The following is a 26,006-nucleotide window of genomic DNA, read 5'->3' on the forward strand; positions in this document are numbered from 1 at the left end:
TTGTCATTACCAGTGGAAGTTTGGGACCCTGTATACCTGACAGCACAGGGCCTATTTCTCTTGGCATTTGGTCCTTGGAAGCGAAGAGACAATTCAGAGACATAAAGCAATACTTCATTTGTAAGTACACAGGCAAAGGTGGTTTTGCTGCTCAGTCTTGAACACGCGTCGCAGCAAATAGGGACAAAAATAAAAAAGTGCAATTGAGAGTTAACTGTATTGGCATAGATTTCCTCACATGAAAACTTTGCATTAAGGTTATTTATCTTCAGGATAATTACAACTATATTTTAATATTTTAAAATAGTGTTTTGTAACAAACCAGAAGCAGTTCTGCATTTTGAGACATTAATGGAGATGGTATATCACAGATAAAACATCACAGCTCTCTCCTTTCAAACTGAGCTTCCAAAAATAAGTAAGGACTTGGAAGAAAGGCAGTTTACCCTGAATATTGTCAACTAATGAAGAACTGTTTGTTTAAGGCATAAAAAACAGCTTATAGTTATATAAAAACCTTTCCACCTGCAAACTGTTAACAATGTGATCTCAGAGCTGAAGACAGTACTACTACTGGACAAAGCCAAAGCTTCACTATACAGATGCAAAAGGAATTTAAGAGGACTACTTTGTCTTGCAGCTGCTGACCAAAACCTGGTAACAGTCAGCAATTTCATGCAACTGCCCTCGGAGGGAAAAAAACTAAAGCTATGAGCAACAGATAAGAAAGGAACTGGTCTTATCCAAAGGAAGACAGACACAAAACACTGGTTGGTTTTGGAAAAGGGGCATCACAAAGATGTTTTTGTTAAAAACAAAACAAGTTACACTCAACTTCACAACAATCCAAAATTAAAATCCTGAGCACCTCTCAAAGATATTCATGCCTCACTATTACTGAGAAGTTCAGTTTAGCTTACATAGCAAACCTTGAATACAAATACTCCCCTCCCTGCAACAATACTGGGACACATCCAAAGAGATGTTCTAAAACCAGCCAAGCTTTTTTTGCATGCTTCTTTGGGTACACGTGTTGGTGCTCTTAATTCAAAGGTTTGACTGAGAGAGTATGCTGTTTCTGAAAGGCTTAGCATAGATGCCTAAGGAACAAGCACAAGAACATGGGAGGTGTGAACAATACTGTCTGAGTATTTTCTTTAACTGCAGCCACTAGATACTTAGCAATTACAAAAATTTGCATGCCCAGAATCATAGGCTGCTCCAAACCCCATGTAATTAAATTCTTCTTCCCCATGGGATTGTCCAATTTACTTTTGAAACCACTATGGGTTTGTCTTCCAAAGTATCTCTTGGCGGCAAGTTCTGGAACATACATGTTGGCTTTCTTCATCCCTTTCATCACAGCCCTTTCTCCAGATTGACTAGCACCAACCTTATTTCCCTTTCCTTCTTCCAGAAGCCAGTCCAAGGCTGCCATTCTTCTCCATGCTTCTTCCTCTTCTACTAACTCTTGGAACAGGGCCCAAAATGGGACACAATATTCAATATGGGGTTTGTTTTTTTTTTTAAACTACCACTGAACAGATGCTTGCAAAAAACCACCCAAAACAAACCCAATGCCCTTTTCCTGAGCAGCAACATATAGCCAGGAATCAGTTACTGTTTTATGTTTTTCTATAGGCACAGTTTGGTATGTAAGCCTGTTTCGTCCCCATCCTCAATGCCTGGCATCCATCTGCACTCAAAGTCAGCTCTCATTTTAAACATGAAATCACTTAGTATTTTCAAAGAAGCCTGCAGAGTTCACAAGGAGCTTCAGGAACTCTCATGTCTTTCCTGTACCATCCTGCACCACTTATGTCCTTTCCTACACTGAGTGATGAAGGGGTTAATGAGAAGCATCCCACTTAAATAAGCAAATGAACAAACACCAGCAGCAGCAATGTCTTAAAGTGTTAACTGCGAAAATAAAACTGCAACTGTAACTGACTACAACTCAAGTACCAGACAGGGAACAATATGATCTGGAAAACTGATTGAAAAAACAACTTGAATTTTCAATGAAAAAAAAAAAATTATTTAAAACTGGTGCTAGAAGTAAGTTACATTTTTTCCCTAAGTCCTTTCTATACTTTCACTTTTTCATTGCATCCTGTATATATAATCCACAAGAATTCAACATTAGTTGTCCAGTGCAGGTTGCCTCACATTTAATTTTTGCCTACAAACAGAGGTGTTTTGTTACACGTTCATATGTATTAGCAATCTCTAACTGTAAACACTGTTAAGCTTTTCCAGTCTTAACTCTGCACTACATCAAACATTTCACATGAGACAGGAATTCCAGACAGCGATACCACAATGCAAACATAATACAGAAGAGTTTCCAGTATTTTTTCCACTTCTTCTTCAGCAATTACACAAAAAATATCTTGGAATTGTAGTGTATTGGCACAGACTAGAGAAACTAAAACTGAGGGTTCTAAACCTCCTATGTATGCGCCTGTGTTTTTGTCTGAGTATGCATATTAATAGCATATTTTCAAATCAAACAAAAGTTCCACTTAGTTTGAAATGTCACTATAAATATTTGCAAGAAAAAGAAGTCTCAATTTATTGTACATTTCACCTAAAATGCTGATTTGCTCTGTGTTTCTGAAAGAGGGTTCAGACTGTGCTGGTCACTTACATAAGAAACATGTAACTTCAGTTAATTCCTTCCAGAATATGGTGTTACATTAATACAGAGCACAAACCAACAGTGCAACCAGCAATAAGTTGTGCATATCCCAGCATTAGAATGGGCATCCCCAAAGATGCCTTGAAGGAGATGGGGGGAGCAAAGGACAATATTTCTTCAAATTATAGGCTGATGATCACTGCCATGCCCTGCTGCAGATACCCTCCTCAAAACTCTTACTGTGGGGAGGGAGGGAGTGTTTGAGTGCTGTAACATCATCCTTTCTAAATAAAGTTAACCACCTTTGATTCTGTTTCAATGAAATAGTTATGCAGGGAACCATTAGATGTTCTTCAGCCACGTTCTGTTTTTGCAAACATGTCACATTTCAATACAACAAGGACTGTAGGTTTTAAGAACAGATTAACTGGGAAATTATGATGTTAGAACTTGGTGGAACATCAGCAATAGAAAACTACAACTCAGCAGCAAACAGTTGTGCAGTGGCTGGCAGGTTTGATTGTCAACGTCTACCTTCAACTCCTAGAAAGTCCTTTTCTCATGCTGTTTAATTCCCACTCTTTTCCATGTATTTTGTATAGGTGTTAATTGTAAATGTCACTTGGAAACATTGCTCCTATTAAACCTACATTTCTTACAGGACACTGCTGTTGGGGACGAAATCAACATGAGAAGAGAAAAACACACATGTATCCCAGTAATATTTCTCTACTCGATTTTTCAAGTTTTTCCACCTTAAACTAGCTTTTAATCTTGACTGCCATGTCACATTTAGAGTTATATGGTCTACAGCAGCCTTTTCTTCCCCTTGTGTAGATAGTTTTCTCTGTTTCTTTGATTACTTAGAGCATCAAATATATATCTATGTTATTTCAATATATGAGTAGGGCAGCATTACTGGTCATATTGGACTTTAGTAGGTTATAGGCTATTTAATTATTTTTGCTTTTGAATGTCTTTCCTTCTCAGAGCATAAGCATCCATGCAAAGATAAACTCATAATGCCAACCAAAAATGCAACTAATCAGAACATTATATTCTATAACTGGAAGTGGGCAACAATACAAGAGAAAATGGTATTTCTTCACCCTTGAGTTAAACAGGTTTACCTTCTCCTGATGGTTTTATATCATGTAAGTAGAATTAAAAAAAAATTACATATGTTAAAAAATGGAAATAACAAAACACTAGACCTAAGATTTCTTAAGACCATGCTCATAAAACCAACAAGGATAACATTAATAATACATAAATTGTCAACGTATCTTTTAAGGAGTATGATTAAGTTTTATTGTCTCTGAAGAGGAACTAATGTATTAAGTAAACTTTCCACAGTCTCACAGTGGAAAGAAAATGTCCTCCTCCTAACAAATCCAAAAGGTTTTCCAAATACATCTCCTTTTCTTATTATTTCATCAAAAATAGAGAAACAAACACTCCTCAGGTAAGCAAACTCTCTTTCTCCTATATGATGCATCAAGATAAATTAGAACTGTTCTCCTTTCCCCTTCCACTGCAGCTTTAGCCTCATTTTGGAGTGACTTGTCTTCCACTGAATCTATAGTTAAGATGCTACTAATAAATTGAAAACAGTGCACATGACTTTCTCACCATTTTAGATGGCTGTAAAAAAAAAAAAAACTAAATTAAAAATTTAGGAATTAATTTTAAAATTTAAAGCCTCCTGTATTATTCCAGTCAAGAAATCCCAGCCAGATTTCAGGGTAGCATGCACCAAAGTATTTGATGTGGGAAGCAAGGAGTTAGTTTCATTTCTTTTTTTCACTAGTAAGTAAATAAGAAAAGCCCTTCCCAGGTTCCAGACTTCTTTTTGAGGTCCTTTAATACTGGGAACATTTCATAAGGGAAAACTCTTCTATCTTGATATTTTTGGAGCTGCAGGTTATGATACCCCAGCATTCATTCAAAATGCTCGAAAATTTGAGAGTTAAGCAAGGACATCTCTCGGGGCTCATCTACAGAGGAAAGCTAGTGCAAAATAGGCTAAGGTTTAAACTTGAAGTATACCCAGCCATTTCACACTAACTTCTGAAGTGAACACATTCTATATTAAGAGCACTTCACTGCAATTTAATCCAATCCCCAGAGTGATGTGAAAAATGGCTCTCTTTTTTGTGGGATATCAGTGTCCTAATGTAAGGCTCGTCTAGAACAGATACTGCCAAAAGACATCCCAGTAGTTTCATAAACATATACATGCCATGGTACACATTATATAATGCTTGTAAGGACATTAAAACATTCTAAAATACCTTAGTTAGATTATGAATGAAATTTAAACAGATGGGTATAACACTACACTACTATATTGGCAGAACACTTTCATTTACCTTCTTTTTGAAAACAAATGTGAATACTAATTGACAGGTTCATTCTCATCACATAGACAAGGCTTTCAATACCAGAGTTTGCAAGAGCTCCATTCACAACTGCCCTCCAAAACACTTGGCATTTCAACGCAGAAAAGTAGTAGTCAGAGAAGGCTCAGGACTTTCAGAGGTTCAAGACACTGATGTGCATGTGTTAAACTTTTCAGGGAACCCTGAGATCAGAGTGCTGGGATGAGCATCCCTGCTGGAAAAAAAGCACCTCTGTTTTTATGTATCTACCTCAAGAAGGTACAGGTGTCTTTCCAGCCACTATCTGACGGTTGCTCTTCATAGAAGCTGTCTCACCTCTGTGGGGTATTCAACAAACAAGAGGTTCATTAAGAGGTGGCAAATGAACCTGAACCCATCTTCCACTACACGAGGGCACAGGGCTGTGTGCCCTAACGCCACCAGCTATACTTTATACTTGAGAAACCTGCAATACATAATGTTGCTGGCTGCTACTGACACGGGCAAACTGTTCTGCAGCAGCAGCTGCCTCTTAGCAGAAATTACTGACCTTGGAAGAAATAACTGGGCTGGGGTGGGAAGGGGAAGAGCAAAAGAGGAGTCTGACTTTTCTAAGAGGTTCCCAAAAACATCAAGTGAAAAACTAAACATTGCATTGCTGGGTATTTAGTCCCGAGCCTTGTACTTAAGCAAGAGAATTGCCAACTCCTTGATCACTTCTGATACCTGAAGGAGCATGGAACAAAAATCAAGAGCTGGGCATTGGCACCAGTGGGAGAATATAGGGTGAAAAGAAGATTAGAGGTCTTGGGGAAGTATAAACACAGCTTTAGGGTCCTCTGAGGAATGGAACATTCAGAAATGCACCTGCCAAATAGGTTCTTACTTTTAATTCAGAGGTACTCAATGGAAAGTAGTCTGTACTGAAAAATTAAGGACTGAAGCTAAACAGATTTCCAAAAGACCCTGCTTTTGGGCAGAACACACAACTGATACTTACACCGCATCTGAAGAGGTATTCACAAATTGCTTCTAGAGCAACCTCTACAACTGTGTTCCCATATTTTGGAAAAATAAGCCCACATTAAAAGCACAATGATGAAAAGCATCTTTGGGCATCCCATGCAACAAGTTCTGGATAGTCAGATGCTCTGAACTGAAAAAGTAATTCAGAGTAGTATTACCTTGCCAAATCTGCTGTTTTATACTGCTGCAGAGGAATATATTCTAAATACAATCTACTGGCAACAGCTGAAAGGAGGCATGATGGAAAACAGTAAGTGACAACCTGTGCTTTCAAACTGAATCTGGTCTCTCCTGTCTGTTTTTTGGCTATACTAGCTAGGATCAGCAAATACATGAGGACTTGTCTCAACTGGAGAACTCCTGAAGCATATCCAAAATTATTATTATTACTAAAAAACAAAATACTCCACCAAAACAACAAAACCAAAAAAACCCTCAGAGAAAGTCCTAAAGTCAACAGTAGGAGACTACCAAGAGTAAGATCAGATGCTTTGCTTGAGGAAAAAATATGACATCCTCCCTCAATTAGGCTTTGTCCTGTATTACTGCAGGCAATTACTAGAACACACAGGAGGCATTTGTCTTCACAGCATTTTGCCCCACATCTTGACGCCAGTACAAATGGTATAGGTTCTCCACACGTGGGATTTACAGCAAAGGTCTTGAACATGGCCCCCAGCATAAGGACACAGATCTGCTGGAACAATTCTGGAGGCACTGGAACAGGTTTCCCAGAGAAGTTGTGGATGCCCTGCCCCTGGAAGAGTTCAAGGCAAGGCTGGATGGGGCTCTCAACAACCTGGTCTAGTGGAAGGTGTCCCTGCCCATGGCAGAGGGGATGGAACTGGATGATCTTTAAGATCCCTTCCACCCCAAACCATTCTATGATGATGGCCACAAGTCTAGGGAAAATGCCCATTATAAGAACAAGTTTTCATCAAATTTTGCAATAAAGTGGTAAATAAATAAACCCTCTCCCCCCGCCCCAAAAACATGCCCATGATAAATCACAAGGAAATAACCACAGCGGAAGCCGGTGAACAGGGAAGGCATCTCAGCCAGCAGCTGGAAGGGCTGGAGGCAGTGAGCTGCCCTAACACAGCAGGATGGATCACATGCACGGGCTCTATTTGGGTGCATGCTCTTCATATTGCTGAGGAAAGCAGTAAGTGTCTGCGTAAGACCTTAGGCTTTCTACTTCATTGACTCTTGTCATATTTATGAACAAATTATCAAAGGAAAAATCTCACAGACAAAAAACCTGAACTGATAAGTACATAAACCACTAATTAAGTAGTTAACACATGCTGCCATACATAGAAAATTGTTCAGAGCTGCCAAAGTGGCTTCCCTCAGGCTACAAAGCAAGGAATATAGAAGCCAGGATTATTAGTTACAAGTGGTCCCAATCCCCAAAAGCTATTTTTTCGTGTAAGAATCTGCTTTTATTAAGTACTGGATTTTTTTTATTTACAGAAATTATAAGTATCTAGATTAAAATAAAAGTACCAACATTGATACTATTGTTAGACAGAAAATACAGCTAAAGAAGCAATAGAATTAGCATTGTGATATTTAAGTGGGACATATTGTTTCAGTAGCACCAATGTATAAATATGAAACCACAACTTCTAAATTATCACAAAGACTAATACTAGGAGGCTGAAATTTTGATGGGGGGAAAAAAAAAATCAAGAAATTAGGAAGCTGCATCTGTGGCAGAGAAAACAACCAATCAAGAGAAAAGCATGTGGTTTAAGGCAAATTTCCAGACAAGTTTCATAAAAGCCAAACCAGTTAAGGTCTGTCTCAGAGAGTAGGACTTAGCAACTAGTATCAACCCTACCAAAACCAAGGGAGGTTTAGTTAGGTGCCATAATGCCTGTTGCTACACAAAAGCCAAGAACAAAGTGTATCATGTCTGATACTTTAAATCAAAGTATGTAGTGGCCTCAGAGAGAATTTTACAGTTTGTGTAGCTGGCAAGAGGAAAGTACTACTTATTTGACTATTTAGTGATGTAGGCAGGAGCACATCTTTTCACAGGAGTCATACTGATGTGTTCACAGCTCAAGAGCAAATTCATAGATTTTTAAATATATCATCGCTGCAAATTCACAAAAGGACTTACATCTACAACCTGTTAATTTGAAAAAGCAGGGAAAAGATAAAAAAGAAATCTCCATTTGAATTTTGGCCTTGCAGGTTGTTACAACTCCCACTGCTGCAATTCCAAAGTCCAGCACTGAAGCCTCACGTGTTCAGCAGGAAGTTCATAAAGCTGTGCTCGGACTTATATTTACTAAGACATGGTTCATGGGTGACAGGGTCTGAACATTTTTAGGTACAGTAGATGCCTACAATGCTGAATCTTGCCTTAGGAAATGACCCATTAAGAACACACAGACAAAACAAAAATATCAAGGGGAGTCACTACACAAAAGACAGAAGAATTGCTATTGAGTAAAGCAAAGATCGTGTACACAAAAATAATGGGACTAGTACATAAGCAGCCACAATTGTGAGCTCAATTTTAACTTGGAAACCATTTAAACATGTCATAGATAAGACAGAATGATAGATGAATTACATGACTGGTTGTTTCCTGAAACCTGCCAGGGACCCACCTGTTCATGTCAGATTCCAACCACTAAACAAACAGAATGGAATTGAAATTTAATTTCTCCTAAGATGAATGCTGTGCAATTTTAGATAGCTATATTATGTAAAAAGATATTGCATTAAATACTTTTCAGACAAATAGCAAGATACCCCAGGCATAAGGAGAGGGTGTAAAAATGAAACTGAACTTATACAGTAATTGAATTATTTTCTTCAGGAGTGAGATGTAGCTTCAATTAACTCCACATGGTTAAACAGGTCAATAGAAACTGAGGGGAAAAAGAGAATATGCTATACTTACAAGAAAATAGGAAGTAAAGAACACTGGGAAGAATACAGGGAGATGCTAAAACAGATAAAGAACGGGTATTAGAAATGCAAAGTAAAACTCTGAAGTTCTCATAGTTACAGATGCTCAACACAAACTATTTTTCTAGTGATAAAGAAAAAAAGAGAGAGGAGAATTAGAACAAAACCAAAAGTGAGATGTAGTGTAAGCTACAAAGTCAATTAAAATACTAGTGGTGAAAGCAGCATGCCATAAGAAACCAGAGAAATAATTATGATGGGTATGAATATATTGTACATACAACAAATGACAGACTAAAAGGATTAACCATGACAAGACTGCTGACTGACAGTAAAAAAGGAGAAACAGACAAATGTGATAGTCTATATGGGAAATACATCACACTAAGTGAAATACCTCCGAGACTTGCTTGCTTAAAGACTAGCAAATTTGGAAGGTACCTTGGGTAATAAAATTTGTAGTGAGGTAGTTTCAGGTATAGGTGGAAGAAACACTGTTTTAAAAAGGCAGCCATAAACCTCTTCAGTTTATTTCTGTTTATAAACAAGACTGCTCTCAAGGCTATGTTTCAAAAGTGTCCTTCCAGTTAAAACCTACTGGAGATCCAAAGCAATACTCAGGAGAGCCATACTGGGTATTACCGAGAAATTTCATCTTCTTACAAGTGGTCACTCATTACTTGGAATATATTTTACCAATATTTTGTAGTTTCATACCATTACAAAATATGAATCAGAAGCTTCCTGTCATATATACTTACATGTAAATTTCAGGATTTAAAAATAACCTCATCACAGCAGCAACCCTATTTTGCTCAGCATCGAAACTGTAGACATAGAATTACTCTTAGTTCTGTCAAGTTGGAAATCTGTTTAAAAATTTTCTATCCAAAATTATTTTACTTCCTAAAAATCCTAAAATGTACTGATGCTCAAAAGTGGAAATTTGTAGCAACAAAGATTTCCGAGTTATTGTATAAGGATGGTCTGTGGACATTTTCTGTCACTGGCAGTTTGATATACAGAGTTATAAGAAACTCTGCATCTCCATTTGATCTCAGAATACGTCGCCATATCACTAATGTGCTGCCCTAGGATTAGCAGTTAACTGGAACAAAAGTTATTGCTTATTCCATTCTGTTCTTATCTATACATCAACATATTGGTGTTTTGCAATCATAAACACCTTGGCTTTTTTTTAGTTACAATAGTTGATGACTTTTCCACTCCAGCTACATCACAAAAGATACCACACCATCAGATATTTCCCCCTACAGCTCAGTCAAACTGCTGTCAATCTCAAAGAAGTGTATTTTTCAAGCTGTTCTTTTGAATCACCACAATTAAGAAAAACGTTGCAGAGGGATCATCCTTTTCATTGATTTTTAAACAAAATTATACACTTACCGAAATTTCTAAAAGAATTAATGAGGGTTTTGTATTTCAAAGAGGGATTACTCCCTTCCTGACTCCACCTCTCACTCCACAAAACCAGGTAAGAGACTACAAGCAAAAAGCAGCGCAATCACATCCAGGCTCATATCAGATCAACACCACAAATAGAGTAACCAAGTTCATTCCTGCTACAAGGAGGAAGTCTGCTGCATGTATGTCCTTGGGCTTGACTGCTCTTGCCAGCAGACTGGCATTCTGTTTAGTTGGAAAATTCAGGAAGATCACTCCTTCCATAAGCCTCAGCACGCTCCTGTGACCTGGGCAAGCAGCACATACTGAATTACTTTGAGGTACTTAAGTATCAATCTAGTTTACATAACATCAAAACTAAGATTTGTTTCCTTTCACTCCCCTGTTTCTTGTTTGTATAGTCTGCCAGAAACTCAGAGCAGGTATTTCTGCCTAACCCAGACACAAGGCAGCTGGGTTCCTTAATACTATCCCGCCATCCACTGATGCATCTGCTGGACCATTCCAGAGTTCAACCAAATTCCAGTTTAAAATTATCAACTGTGGTTTTACCTCCCTTGTTTTTTCCTTTCCCAGTCTCGAGTAAGACAAATGGGATCCTAAACCAAGTTTACAAAAAACATTAAATATAGTTCAACTATCACTACTGAGTATCTGGGCAAAAGTATTAGTGCTTTCCTACTCTAGGCTCATTATTTGGACAGAAATATCAACTTCTGACTAAGTGTCAAGAAATGAGTAATAAACTGACATAAACAAATGAAGACATGCCAGAATCCCCACAAAAACGGACAAAACTAATGTAACAGCAGGAACAAGCCAAACATTTTTGTGGGGTGCATTGGGTTAATTTTCAGCCTGATCAGTTCCCATGTGCTGCTGCTGACCAGGAACTCATCGGGGAGAGGCAGGGGAAAGAGGACAAGATTTACAGAGTAACATGAAAAGCACCATGTCTAAAGAGAACAGCAACACATTCTTCTCCAGTTTAATGACTAGCAAATAACAATTAGCGTTTTAAAACCCGCTTCCTGCTGTGAATCTATCTTCTAATATTTCAGTTCCGTGGCTACAAAATACACTATGATTGGGAACTACTTCTGCAAACATAATGGGACTTGTACTTTAGACCATATCTGTGGATTAGTTTATTTTTTACTGTAGAAAACAGCCTGTAATGTAAACTCCTTAAACTCTCCCAAAAAATCATGAGGAAAACTGTTGCAGTTATCTGCAAGATAAATACAGTGCCATATCATTGCTGCCATCAATTTGTAGTTTATCAATGCTTAGCTAGAGAAAAAAAAGGAACAAGAAAATTTGTTCCAGGAAAGAAAATGCGAACAGGATGTCCCACTGAGACATGAGCTACAGTGGGAGGTGGGAGGTAAAGCCACGCATCCGCTGAGGCTGCCACAGTCTGCAGTGGGATGAAGCACAAACAGGGACAGTCAGAGAAGTGTGACTATTCATCACCTCCTCTTCACAAGCAGGGACTTCCCTGCCTGCTAGGTCCAGGCAGCAAGAGTTTTGACTACAATAAATGCTAGAGTAGACTACAAGGGAGAGGAAAAGGGACTAAAGTTCAAGCTGAGGCTTCACAAATCTGTCTAACAAAAGCTCCAGTAAGCCCCCAGAAAATGCTGTTAGAGAGTGCCCTGACATCTCTGAGAATTATATTAGTGCAATATGTACTCAAAAAGCCGATTTGGGATTATGTAGTCGCCAACTTTGTCAGTCTTCTGAAGGACACAGAAAACAGTGAAAAGGATACAAACGCTAAAGCTATTAGGAAAGGTTTTTGTAATGGCTATGGTAAATAGTAGATTTCACTGTAAAACACATTCCTTTCACATGCCATAACACACTGCCCATGCAGATGTGGTACTTAAAGACATGGCATAATGGTGGACTTGGCAGCGCTGGGTTGAGATGAACTTAAAGACCCTTTCCAACCTAAATGATTCTATGATTACCAGCCCATGAAACAGTTTTGCTTCCAGAGAAAGACTCACACTATTCCACTTTGGGTGTTCTCTCCCAATTGCTTCTCCACAAGACAAGTCTTTCACTGTGCATACCAGCCGAGAAGCAAAGCCTTTCCCTTCCTTTTAGGATGGTTAAGGTTTAAAGTTCAAAATTTCCCCTTCTTTTTCATCTAGCTTATATATGTTCCCTGTAACATCTGAAAACCCACTATGATGACCATGAAGTAGAAATTAATCAAATGCAGAAGTGGACAAATGGATTTTGGCTCAGAGGATAAACTGGAAACACAACAAACCTAAACAGGGGGTTCTTTTGTTTTAAGATTTACTCCTTCTATGTAACAGTTCTCAAACTGTTCTGAAGTAAAAATACTGCTTCAAAACAAGGTCAGATGTATACTTAATAAATTGTAGTAATTTGTAAAGAGGATTCTATTCTTCCCTGTTCAAAGCTTTACTTCTGCTGCAATTTCTATTGTTAAAAGGAATGTTGCCCATATCCATTCAGGAATAATATAATTTTAGCATTTACTACTGGAGTTAATATAGTAGTTTTAATTCTTTTGGTGTATGAACATGAATCCATAGTCTGCATGTTACTTGTAGCAAAAATAAATAAGAAACAATAAAATTTGCAGACACTAATACAGCAGTTATATCAATGGATTCTCCTTGAGGAATGTTAAAATTGAAGCAGAACATACCCAGCACTATATGCTACATTTAAAATTGATCATAACTTTAGTCCCACACATGCTTAGCTGAAAGACAGAAATTATTTAATTGAAAATATGTTTTCTTTATGTGGTAAAGGGAAGTCAGTGGCTTGAATTCAGGCCTGCGCTGTTTCTAGATCACCCTTTGAAAAGGTCTATCAGTGATTTCACTCTATTTTGGTTAACTTAAAAAACTACATTTCAGTGGTCACAAATCAACTGGAAACAACAACTTATAACAATTATTTCCTTCCAAAAACACCTCCTCTCCTACTAGGATGCCATTACAAAAGCCAAAGCATTTGTCCCACACATGCTCTCTAGTGAGCTAGCACTGATGGTCCTGTACAGCCATACTACACAACAAAGCAAAAAATCAGGACTCATAAGCAAAGAAAGTGAAGCACAGCCCGTTTAAAATAATGTACATCCACTGCTGCGTGTTGTAATCCATCCTATTATATGCCCAAGAGCTGCCTTACAATGTTCTGATACAACCAAACACTACAACAAGTAAACTCAAGCCAGATACTGAAAGCAAAATTCTCCACATTTTGTAGTTCTCACAGACAAAAAAATGTTCTACAGCTAACCAAGCATCTCCAGAGATATGCACATTATTTTCAATGAAAAATTTGCTCATAAAACTGTTTTCCACTACATCCTTGACCAGCTAGAGTTATCAACACTCTTGATGTCCTGAGGGCATCTACAAAAGCAGATGGCATTCTGACGCTATCACATTGCCTAAAACACCTTCTGTTCCACCACATGACCCTCAGAGAAAATGTACCTCCATTTTGCATTTCCTTGCTTTTATTCCTGCACACCAACACAACAGTTACTAGCTGGCACATTCTTTAACCCCAGAGCTACAGGTGTTTCTCAGTGATCCTGATGGATTCCTCTGCATGTGAAAACACTTTGACTGAATCAACAACAGCATCAGCAGAGCAGTCTGGGGGGAAGGGGGATGGATTAGATGACAAAGGTCTTTTCCAACCCTATTTCCTAGTATTCTGTGATGCATATGTGACGACACTTTGGCCTTTTTTCCCCCTGACCTAAAGGCAGTTGCCTTTCAACAAGCTGGAATACCAAGACAAGGTACCTGGATCTAAGGTATCAGGTGCAGATTAGCAAACTGTGGAAAGTGACAATCGGATTCTCAGCTAACTGCTGCATTCAGTCCTGGTGGGGAGAGCTCTGCCTGTGTCCTTGAATCAACTCTGGAGGGAAAGAATCCTCTTCTGTGGAGAGGCCTGAATATTTGGCTGGGAAGCCACAACCCCAGCTCCAATGTATGTATCTGTCCCTCTGCCATAAAGCTTAGGGTCTCACACTATGTAAGATCTTTGTAATAATGTTTCTATGGATGGCAGTCTCCACTCTGAAATGGTAATTTCTGCAATGATCTCAGTGATGTAAAAATTACTCTTGTTTTACACATTATTTGTAAAATAATTCCAAATCAGAAGACTGGACTCTGTGACTGGGTACAAGAAATGATAGCCTTCTAACTGTTTCAAAATAATGATGAGAAAGATAGGCTGGGGTAAGAGGAAGCTTCCAGATGATTAGATTAAAAATGACAATTCCATTTTTCTTCAAGGGTGAGGAACAAGAACAGCCATTCATCAGGGCAAACTGCTAATCTCCTTAGTTTCAGCACAACCAAAATACTATCTAAATTGAATATGGGTGCTATTATTGGATAAACTTAGTGCAATACCTTTTGGACTGCCCAAGGGAGTTTATGGCTGACTCTAGGAATCATTCTCTGAGGTGACCTTCTGCAGTGCTTGGTGTTAAACTAGAATTTGGCAGGGTTACAGATAGAGAAGTAAAGCCAGTCTGATTGGCATTTAAGTGCGAACCATAATAAAATCACTTTTCCCCTGACATGGGGGAGTCTGGACTATCTGATAAAACAATAGCAAGAGTGGACATAAACAGTTCAAGAGTGCCATGCTTCCCTGACTTACTGCATTCATCGAGGTGGGATGACAACGGTTAACTTTTGAGGGTATTTCTTCTCCTTTTTTGGACTTAGAGTGGTTCTGCAACTGCCTGTTTTGTCCAGCATTGCCCAGTGTTACTAGCCACTCATGAATGCTGGAAGTTAACTGATATACAAAGCATATGGGAGAGGGAAGGGGGAAACTAGGTTTTCCGTGAGTCTCAGCCAAAGCAGAGCCAGTTCTCTCTTGAGAGGCCTTCAGATTCCTCCTTTCTCCCCCTCCCTAAATCAAGGAATACTTTGTCAGAGAAACATCATCATGAGCCACAGGAGTGTTCAGTAGTGAACAAGAGTTGCAGGACGGTGGTCCAGGCTGGTGGTGCTTCTGTCCTTCTGCCAGTTCGCAGCTGCTGTCCCAGGCTGGCAGGCAGGAGGTGATGGGCTCCCAGCAGGACAGGCATGGAAAGGACACAGCAAGGGCACAGAGAGAGACACCCCTGTACAGCAAAGCACAGGGTTACCTTAGAGAAAGATAAAAAAGGCTGATGAAACTCGGCAAGAAAGAAGGAGGTAGAGGGGAAAGGAGTTGAAACAGAAAGACCATTTAGCTGTCTGCCAGCAGAGGCAGCCACAGCTGGCTGCAATTTGGTGAGCAGCCCCTTCCCCACCTGGTCTGCCCAGAGCAAGCCTCAGCTGCTCCAGGCCCAGCCATCCCACAGCAAAAGGAGCTGGTTACAAAACTCAGTCACTTCAAAGCCAAACAAAAAACACCCACAAAACAAAAAAACAAACATACATCTTTTTAAGGATGTCTATTTCTTTGCTGAGGAGATCTGTTCACTGAAAAGGAGACTGCTTCCTCTGCTGTTAGCATCATGTTAGTAGGAAACATCTGCAGGCATCGTTACATTCATTTCCAAGCCAGACTGTGTTCAGTGTAGGCGATCTTCAGGCAACGTAAAGGATAAAAAACGAAGAGAGCTTTGCTGAGTGTGCACACAGCCAAACATTTTTAGAAAGACTTAAAGGTGGCCAAGTCTGAACGGATTATAGCATGATAGCAAAAGCACATCTCTGACACACAGGCCAAAGCTCCGTTAAATTGCAAATCATCGCACAAAGGCTTGTGTGAGGAGCAGATTATCAGCTGCACCACTTTTGACAGCAAAGATATTCAGAAAGCAAACTGCAGAGCAACAGATGACATTCTCAGGATATGGGAATTCCTGACATCCCATACATTTCTACCATATAATTTCCTCTGATGCAATCCCAATACTCACTGCAGAACTTTCTGCTATTGACATTTTCCTTTCCTTTTCCTTTCCTTTCTTCTCTAGCAATTTAAGTTTGGCTAATAGCTAAAGAGCTTGAGGTTTTTGCCCCTCCTCTTTTCAAAAGGCTAAAATCTCAAGCCAATAAAGTTTCAGCACTTTCACAAAGTTTAAATATGGCAAGTAAGATGGCTAAAAACAATCCAGCCCCAACAAATGTGACATATAGCAGTGACTCCCTGTTACACTTTCAATGGAAAACTAACCATCAGACATTGCACTGGAAGTTAGCCTGTGTGAACACACACACACACACACACACACACACACACACACAGAGTTCTTTGTAAACCTTTCTTTTTGTTTTAAAAATTTCTTCCTGGAAAAGATATTCCTTCATCTATTATACTAAGAGATGTCAATTTGCACTGAAAAGTGTTCCTTCTCATCTGCTTACCAAAGCTGCATTTATGATTCAAAAGAATCAATTATTGTTAAATTCAGTTTCTGTACAGGTTTTTTTTCCCAGTGTAATTGATTCTTTTACTATGTGGATTTTAGTATTAAAGTTCATTAAATTAATTTAACATTGTCTCATCTAATTTACATCTATAACCTATATTTGAAAAATAGTTGTTGTTATCTCTTAGTAAAGACTAATTTCTTGGTTAATTTAACAATATGACCACTTAAAGATGTATCTTCTTTCACAAAATATGACAAGGTACATATTCATAAGTATTACCATAAAACAGCAAAACTGGCATATAATCAAATGTAACCAATCAGAAGCACGCAGACATTTTTCAGCATATATACATTCATCCCAAACTTGATATATTTTGAAAATTTGTCATTCAAATTGAATATTCACTTCCCTATTGAAAGTTCAAAGTGCCAAAGTTTCATAAATAAATAAAACATTTAAGAGTAGTCCATGAACACATACAAGATATTTAGAGCAAAAAAAGGTCAGTGCAACTTGAAACACACTTGCCAGACCATAACCTCATGAGAGGGTAAGAATAGCAATACTATGGCAGCACAAAGATTAGGAAAGTCCTAACCACTACAGCAGTGGAGGATAGAATATTACTTCTACTGTGCTGGTAGCAACTGCAATAAAATGAATGTAACAATCCTGGGTATTTCAGACAAACCCATCTGGTAAAACAAAGTGTTTGTCTATGGAATTCCTTTGGTCTGTAACAATGTACAATGTTTTGAGAGAAAGATACACAGACAAAGAAAATAAATACCCTCTAAACTTTAAAATACTTGTGTTTTAGCTGTTTATCTGTTTCACAATTTAAAATGTCTAACAATAGTTGCAAGAGAAAAAAAACAAATATAAACCAACCACAAATACTGACATCCTACAGAAATCTAAATATTTTAAAGATGGAACCAAGACAAAACAAAGAACATCCTTCTGTAGGCCTTCACGATAAAACTGACTGGAAGAAAAAGGGGGCTGTGGAACAGCACGCATCAGATGAAGCATAATGTCTTCTGCTCAGGAAACTTAGGCATATCTGAGGGAATAACCTTTCAAAGTAGGAAATGTTTTATAGAAATCTGCACTCAGTGAAGCCTGTGGCACTCTTATATAGTGCTCCTTGCTGTCTTACAGATTTTACTGCTAAATCCTATCAAGTAATCTGGAAATCAAAGACTAACATTCTCTGCAGGTTTCATTTCTATCCCACTGACTTTTCACCTCACAGCAAGTGAAAAACTGTTACACAGTGAGGGCCAAAAACATGGACCAAACAAAAAAACCTAAGAAACCTATTAGTATCAAAACCCAAACTCACGCCATGGGGATTGTATTGAAAAGCTGAAACAGAAGGGCAGAAGAAGTGAAGGTAACACATAGAGAAATAACAAGTATAAATCTGAACTTAGTTCTGAGGTATCACATAATTTTTTGTTTGGGTAGCAACAAGCATAGACCAGTGTCACAGTATTTGCCTCTACTGAAAAAGAATAAACTCACTTTAAAGGAAAAAAGGTGTTCCAAAACCCTCTTGAAACACATTCATGTCTCCAAAAGTAAAATTCAACTTTTTATTAAAAGCACAAAATAGAGCTTTGAAGAAATATCAGCTCTTTTATAGAAAGATCGAGTATGGTAAACTATCTGCACTATTATCAAGCAATTACCTATGAGAAGTATGCAACTGTAATTATGAGAAAAATCATACATGCCAGTGACCTTAATGAAAAATCACACTGGAAATGAGCAAAAAATGTCTGTAAGAAAGAACATACCCATATGCTCCATAAAATAAGATAGGCTATCTGATACTGAAAGAGTACTATGTCCTTGGCATTTGCTTATTTTAAGCCAAAACCCGAAATCTCAGGAATGCTACAATTAATTACCCATTACTGCAGGTTACTGGAAGAAGTTTATAAAATTGTTAACTTTACACTCTGTAAGGTAAAGATGGCTCTACCTCCCAGCCAGAGCCATCTATTTTATTTATATTATGTACTGAAACAAGGCCCAGAAAAGTAATTTCAGAAGTGTAATGGGAAAGCACTGATGAGATGCTCTCAAAAAATAGTGGGCAGAATCTCTTTTTTTCCTTTTTGAAACACTCTTAGTTTTGTAGGCCACAAATTATTCATTTCCTATTGAGCCTTTCTCCCACCAGACTGAATTTTTCAATAATCACCTGAGAAAAATCATAAGAAGATTAAAAGAAACAGAAGAGGCAGGAAGTGCCCTTCATGTCCATGAATTGAAATGACTCTTCACAGCGTATTAACTGTCTTCAAAAAACTTAGGGATTTAGATCAGCCTGATATTTTTGTAGCACTTACAACCAACATAAGAACTTCTTTAATGACTTCATGCTGATCTTAGATCCCTGGCATGACCAGACAGCAGAATAGCTGAGAAGTAGGGATTTCTATATACATAAAAGACACAGTCTCAGGATGTCTTATTATTCTGACCTTTAATAACATGCCAAAACAAAACCAAACCAAAAAAGTCCCCACCAAATAATAAAATACCTCACCAAATTTATCAAATGATGTAGAGTTTTAAATTTACAGTAGAGATATGGAGATAATAACTCTTAGATTTACTCATGTTATTAATTCAGAGCAGCAGACTCAGGCAATGAAACTTGAGTTCTCCCTAAGATAGGCAAAAAAACCCCAAACACTTGATTCTATAGTCTGTCCAGTAAATTTTGTGGGCAAAAGCCTATTATACTAACAATAAAAACCAAACAATGTTGCTTAAAGCCTATTTCATTTAACTGAGATATAATAACGCACACACCCTTATTGTTTATTCACAGAACCATTTTGTTTGGAAGGAACCTCTGGAGATCATCAAGTCCAACCCCCCTGCTAAGGCAGGGTCACCTTAAGCAGGTGACACACGAACACATCAAGGAGGGTTTGGAATGTCTCCAGAGAGGGAGACTCCACGACCTCCCTGGGCAGCCTGTTCCAGTGCTCTGCCACCCTCAATGTAAAGAAGTTCTTCCTCATGTTGAGGTGGAATTTCTTGTGTTTTAGTTGATGGCGACTACTGAAAAGAGTCTGGCACCATCCCGTTGACACCCACCCACCCTTGAGATATTCACATGCATTATTGAGATCTCTCAGTCTTCCCTTCTCCAGACTAAACAAGCCCAGCACCCACAGTCTCCCCTCATAAGAGATGCTCCAGACCCCAAATCATCTTTGTGGCTCTCCACTGGTCCCCCTCCAGCAGATCCTTGTCTTTCCTGTACTGAGGAGCCCAGAAATGGACACAGCACCCTGGATGTGGCCTCACTAGGGCCGAGTAGAGGGGGATGATCAATCACCTCCCTTTACCTGATGGCCACACTCTTCCTGATGCACCCCAGGATAACACTGACCCTCCTGGCCACAAGGGACACACTGCTGGCTCATGGTCAACTTGTCACCCACCAAGACTCCCACGTCCTTCTCCACAGAGCTGCTCTCTAGGTGGTCAGCCCCCAGCCTGTGCTGGTACTTGGAGTTATTCCTTCCCAGGTGCAGGACCCTGCACTTACCCTTGCTGAACCTCATTAGGTTTCTCTCTGCCCAACTGTCCAGCCTATCAAAGTCCTGAATGGCAGAACAGCCTTCAGGCGTGTCAGCCACTCCCCTCAGTTTTGTCAGGAAAGTTACTGAGGGTACATTCCATCCCTTCATCCAGGTCATTCACAAACAAGTTGGGTAAGACTGCACCCAGTACTGCTCCCTGGGGAACACGACTGACTACAGGCCTACTACTGGATTCTACCTATATTATTACCTCTAGACCACAAAAGCTCCCAATTAGCTTGGGAGCTATGTATTACTCAGTAATATGTATTACATCAGTAGTCATCCTGTTCTGTGAATTTACAAGGCAGGAGTCTCGGAAGCAGTCATTCCAAAACTGGGCATCAGTTTCTGGAATTTTATGGGGCAGGTAATATTAGACACATTGAATGTTAGACACAAGTTCATTTTCCATGTTATCTTAAATATATTTTTACTTGTATGTGTACATATCACCACAAATTGCACTATCAAATCAATATACAAATATTTCACCTTAGAAAATCCACATTTAAGAATTCTTTGATGCCACTTCCCTCTCAGGTGCACTAGAAGGAAGGTGTCCCACTGCAGCCTTCACACAGCAGTAGTTAAGATTTGCCGCTGACAAAAGCAAAAGCAAACCTGCAATTGCATGCATGTGGTTACAAGAGGCCCCAAATTAAGTATTTCTGGTCAAAGACAGTTTTCTCATTTGCACAGTGAGCCAGGATACCTTTTCTGTCACTGTCCAGTGTCAAAAGTATCGCTCTACACTCCAAACCTTCCGGACTACTACCTCTTAGGAAGTATATTGCCCTTAAGGGTATTTTGCTTGTTCTTTGAGCAAACTGTCACTTCTTACAGAACTATAAAGATCCTTGTAAACATCCTGTGATAGCCCATAAACTGCATACTGTATTTAAATTTTGAGACATGCATTTTTACTTGTCAAACTCTTGCACAAACACTTGGTCTTTACTGGCATCTTGATGAAAAGAAAATATGAAGGACAAAAACTACCATTATTTTTATTAAGCACAGAGAATTTTCCTTTAAATTTAACAATGAAGTATTCTAATCCATCTCAATAGTGACCCCGTGAAGTTGGTCCTTAAAAAGCCTGATGTCATATTTACCTTGCAAACAAGAAAAACCCAACACGGGCTAGATTTGTCAACTTTCTAGAATATGTTTAAAACCAGAGCGAGTCAAAGGTTTTCAGGAAAGTCCCAGGTAATGCTTTGCTGCTTATGGCACTAAATAGGTCCAAAAAAATCATTTTAAAGTGAAAAGCATGCATGGCACAAAGACAAGTGGGTTTTTAGAATACACATGCTGTTTCTTTAAGCCTGAGACAGGAAGCCAGAGCCCGGACAGGAAAAGTTCTTAGCAGAATTCACTTAACTGAAGCTCTGCCAGTTTATAATTAGTGACCTCACTCATTATGTTTTGTTTTTAATTTTTAAATCTTAACCAGGCATTTGTTTGACAAAAAAAAATTCCATAAATCTGTACAGCTAGCAAACAAAATGGAACTTGAAGATGACTTTCTTGTATTATATCAAGATAGGAGTGATAAAATTAATGTGGAAAGTCATTATTTCAGTACATATTCTAGTATTATATAAATCTGTGTGATTTTCTGAGAATGTGTATTTCCCCCTACCCTCTGAATAACAGCCTTAATATAAATAAGCTAAGGCCTAGTAACAAGGCTACTAGGCCACATACTTGGAGTACAAGTGATCTATAAATGGTTTACCTTCACAGGGAAAAAGAGACTAAAATAACTATGGCACCATTTTAAAAGAAAGGATGAGGATCACTGGGAAATATGTGGAAAAAGAAAGAATTGTCACTGTGGTATGAAGAGGAACAAGCATAAAACTCAGATTATTCAAACATAGTGCATAATTTTTGGGAAAGTCTGGAGATAAAAATGAAATCAGTGCACTGATTCAGCAGTGTCAACTACTGAAACTGCAGGTCACTGTGCAATAAAAGAGTCACTGCACTACAAACACTGGGAATTGTATGTGTGGAGAAAAAAAATTGTCAAAGTAAGAAAGAAGTGAATTTGCTGCATGCTGCAAATATCTGCAAACAACATCACCTGACCAGACTGAGCAAGCAATGTATAGCAAAGACAGCCACAGATCATGGGCTGCTAATCTTTAAAACCAGAGTGACCTTTAAAATCTGGTATGCACAACATTTAGAATTTTCAACTGATTCAGGAACAGCAGACACTTCAATTTAAACTTCATCAAAATTTACACATAAATTAAAGCAGCCCAAGGTTGTGCTTGATAGTGGGATGGACAAACCTCATGTGGGGCAGTTCAGGGGGCTGCCATCACCCAGAGGTCATGCAGAGGGAGGGGGAGAGTGGGTCACAACTTCAAAGTACATCACAAGGCTACTCCCTTCTACAGAGGAGGAAGGTAGGGCAGTGAGCACAGCCCAGTCCTGCATGGAGACAGCAAAATGCTGAGCCCTTCTGGTGCCAGTCAAAAAACCATAACCATAATCTAGGAATCTCACTGAGGGAAAAGAATAAAGGGTAAAAACAAAAAGAAAAACATTTTCTTGCTGTAGTGGAATATATGTTGGTGTAGTAGAAGCAAATAAGGTATTAAGCTGCGCTGCAAACCGTGTGAGTTGTCTTCAGCACCTTTTTAGCTTTACAAGGATAAAATTAGGAAATCTTCAGACTCTAGAAAGTCTCACAGGTGCTAATGTCACCCCTAAGTTTGAGAAACAGCAAAACAAAGTTATGAAAACTCAGAAGGTCATAGCTGCTAGATTAGACAAGCCTTGCCAAAAAGCTGTGCTGTGACAGATCAGGAGGGTCACTGGGCCACTGGTTATAGGAACTGACGGGGGACAACACTGATGCAACACCTCCCCAATGGAAGTACTATGCTTCCCCCTGTAAATACATTTGGACCACTGCTGTCAGTTTTTCAATAAAATTTTGGCTCCTACTTTTGGCCACCCAATTTTGAACAGACACAACCTCCACCCCCAAAAAAAACACAACACAAAACTACCACCAGCACAACCACCCTGCACACCTGCAACCAACCTCTACAGGTTGCTTGAAATCAAGTAAAAAACCTAATGATGAGGGGTAAAAAGGAAAGAAAAGAGAACAGATGTTTTTGAGACTGGTGGCAAAACAAGGAATTATTCTCTAAGGGTAACAACCAATGGAAGATGAGAGAAGGAAGGTATAGGAATAATTGAAAAATACATGAAGAAATTCACATACTATCAAACTAAAATTACTTTTCAAGTCAAAGGTCTGCCTTGGGCCCAATTCTAGCCAGTACTTTTTAATCAAGACTTGGATAATAGAAGAGAAACTACACTCATGAAATGAACAGATTACATCAAATTGGAAGGACTGCAAATGTTTAGAAGTAGAGTATCAGATTTCTAAATTTTATCGCTGAATTTGGAAGACAGCTTGAAAAGAGAATTTTTATTTGTATGGAAGAAAAATAAAACATGCATTAAAAATATGGAATAACAGACTATGGAGCAGAACACAGGAAAGTTTATCAGGTTATGTAACCAATCATGAAGTCTATACCCATTAAAAATGTTAATATACAAAAGAAGGCAACACTCAATTCAGAGGCACATTGATAAGGAAACTTGCAAATGATGATACATTCTACTAATTATCTGCTGAAGCAATCCAGTTTTGAGAAATGTACCTAAAAAGAGATACGTTGGACTGTTCATGGCTGATCAACAAAGTTAAGAGATTTAAAAGGAATACATAAGAGGAAAGATTAACAGAATAGGTCTTTTTAGTCCAGAAGAAGTAAGTATGGAGATTTGACAGCTGTTCTACAGCATTTGCAAGTCAGATACTGCTTGTTGGAAGAACCACTACTGAACAGCATTGGCTGGATCTATACCTATTAGAATATACTGGGGAAAGAAAAGAAGTGGACTTTTCTAATAAAAATAGTATGAAAAGAGAGTTAGAGATGGTTTAATTCGCATTACAGATGTATTTTAGGAACAGATCATGCAACCTCTGTCAGGAAAAACAAATACTCAATTCTTAGTACAAGAATGGACTAAGATGATCAGCACCTCCTTTTGTCCAAGCTGTAGCCCTAACAAAATCCCTGAGTTTTAAAAATAAATTCTGCTTTCCACACGTATAGTTTCAGTTTCAATGCTGCTGTATTTTGAACGAAGGCCAATATTTATTGCTTCAGTGACATGTTGTTCTACACAGCTCTTAAAACTTAAGATGTTTGGAATTTCTAACTGGAGAAAACGTGTTGGAGTAACAGGCTTACTATAAACAGATACCATCTTGCTAGTTTGAAGCTACTGGTAGAAACCAGCACCACTAAAGACAGAGCCAATATGGGCATTAACTCCCTAAGAGATTTAAACCTACTCTAGAACATACACTGCAGAATTCCCACCTGGTAACAACATCTAATTGAAAAGTCCTAACAGATCCCTCAAATTCTCGAAATTTGTAACAAAGACTGGAAGGCTACATGTCCAAATAGTCAAATGATTCAAGCATGGCTAATACTTTACAAGGTCTGAATACTGTTTACAAGCTCAATTTGACTATTTGCTGAGGTAGATGGGAGATTCTCAGAACTTTTCCCTGTGAAATCAGACTTCCCATGCTGAAAGTTAACAAGTTAAAACTATTCAGATTTTGGTTCCTGCAGTTTATGTAGGATGGCATGACACATTAGAAAAAAGCACTTAACGAGAGCTGATCATGCTGTATTTAATTACCTAATGTACGGCCCTGCAGAAGCACAACCCGATTACTCCTGGAGGTGCACATTAAGTTATGTGGGGCCATGGAAAGTTGTAACCAGTGAAATGCTGACATTACATTTAAAAAAGAATTCATGAGGTAAGTCAAGCACTGGAACAAGTGTTTACAAATGGCATGGGATTTCCATCCTTGCAAATATTTCAAACAAGCCCTGAGCAACCTTCACAAGGATATCAAAATGTATTATGAAAAGCAAAACAAAAAAACTCCAGAACTTTAGCCACAAGATTGAATCCCATATTTTTTTTAAAATAACCAAATACAACCCAATATATCTTGTTCATTGGACTAACTGCTAGATCTTGGGAATTATTCTTATCAGAGAGGTGAGTAAAGAATAGAGACATGTTTACCTGTTAAATACTGCATTTTGAAATTTGTTAGCCTCTATCTCTCTATGACCTGCTAACACATTATTTTAAATGAAGTCAAAAGGCAACTTCCTTCATTAGTTCCAAAAAGTCATACAGACTAATAGCCCAGGCCACATTTTGCAGGGTCTGAATTACGAACTTCTCATCTGAGGCAAAGGTTTGAGTCAGGTACCTTCGTTCTTATCATCCACAGGAACACAGCTGCCAATGCAAAGAATGGAAATGGCTAAAGGGTATCGTCCTTAAAAAGGCTCTGCATTAGCTTAGTTGAGATATAAAGCAATCCTTCCACTGCTGTAAGAGTTCAGAGGTTTCTAAGTTCATATATTACACACTGCCAGTATTGGAAGAGGCTGCTTAGTGACACTGATTGCATCTATGAGGGGGTATC

The 26,006-nt window shown here is 38.6% G+C and overlaps 1 protein-coding gene across 4 annotated transcripts in view; it reads right to left on the bottom strand.

Annotated features, from left to right (window-relative positions):
• Nucleotides 1–26,006, bottom strand: part of CDYL (chromodomain Y like) — a 106,375-nt gene that overhangs the window by 13,963 nt on the left and 66,406 nt on the right. For 3 of the 4 annotated variants that reach the window (XR_006019701.1, XM_042049097.1, XM_042049099.1), the window contains one exon: nucleotides 8,972–9,016. The exons of the other annotated variant lie outside the window; for it this stretch is intronic. Coding sequence is in view for 2 of the 3 variants with exons in the window: in XM_042049097.1 (XP_041905031.1) it covers nucleotides 8,972–9,016 (45 nt within the window). In the remaining variant the exon portion in view is untranslated. The remainder of the gene's footprint in view (nucleotides 1–8,971; nucleotides 9,017–26,006) is intronic. 4 annotated transcript variants of the gene reach the window in all.

This window comes from Corvus kubaryi, unplaced genomic scaffold (genome assembly GCF_017639235.1).
Source record: "Corvus kubaryi isolate FWS band 111438036 unplaced genomic scaffold, C.kubaryi_AGA036_p1.0 69, whole genome shotgun sequence".
Taxonomy (NCBI): domain Eukaryota; kingdom Metazoa; phylum Chordata; class Aves; order Passeriformes; family Corvidae; genus Corvus; species Corvus kubaryi.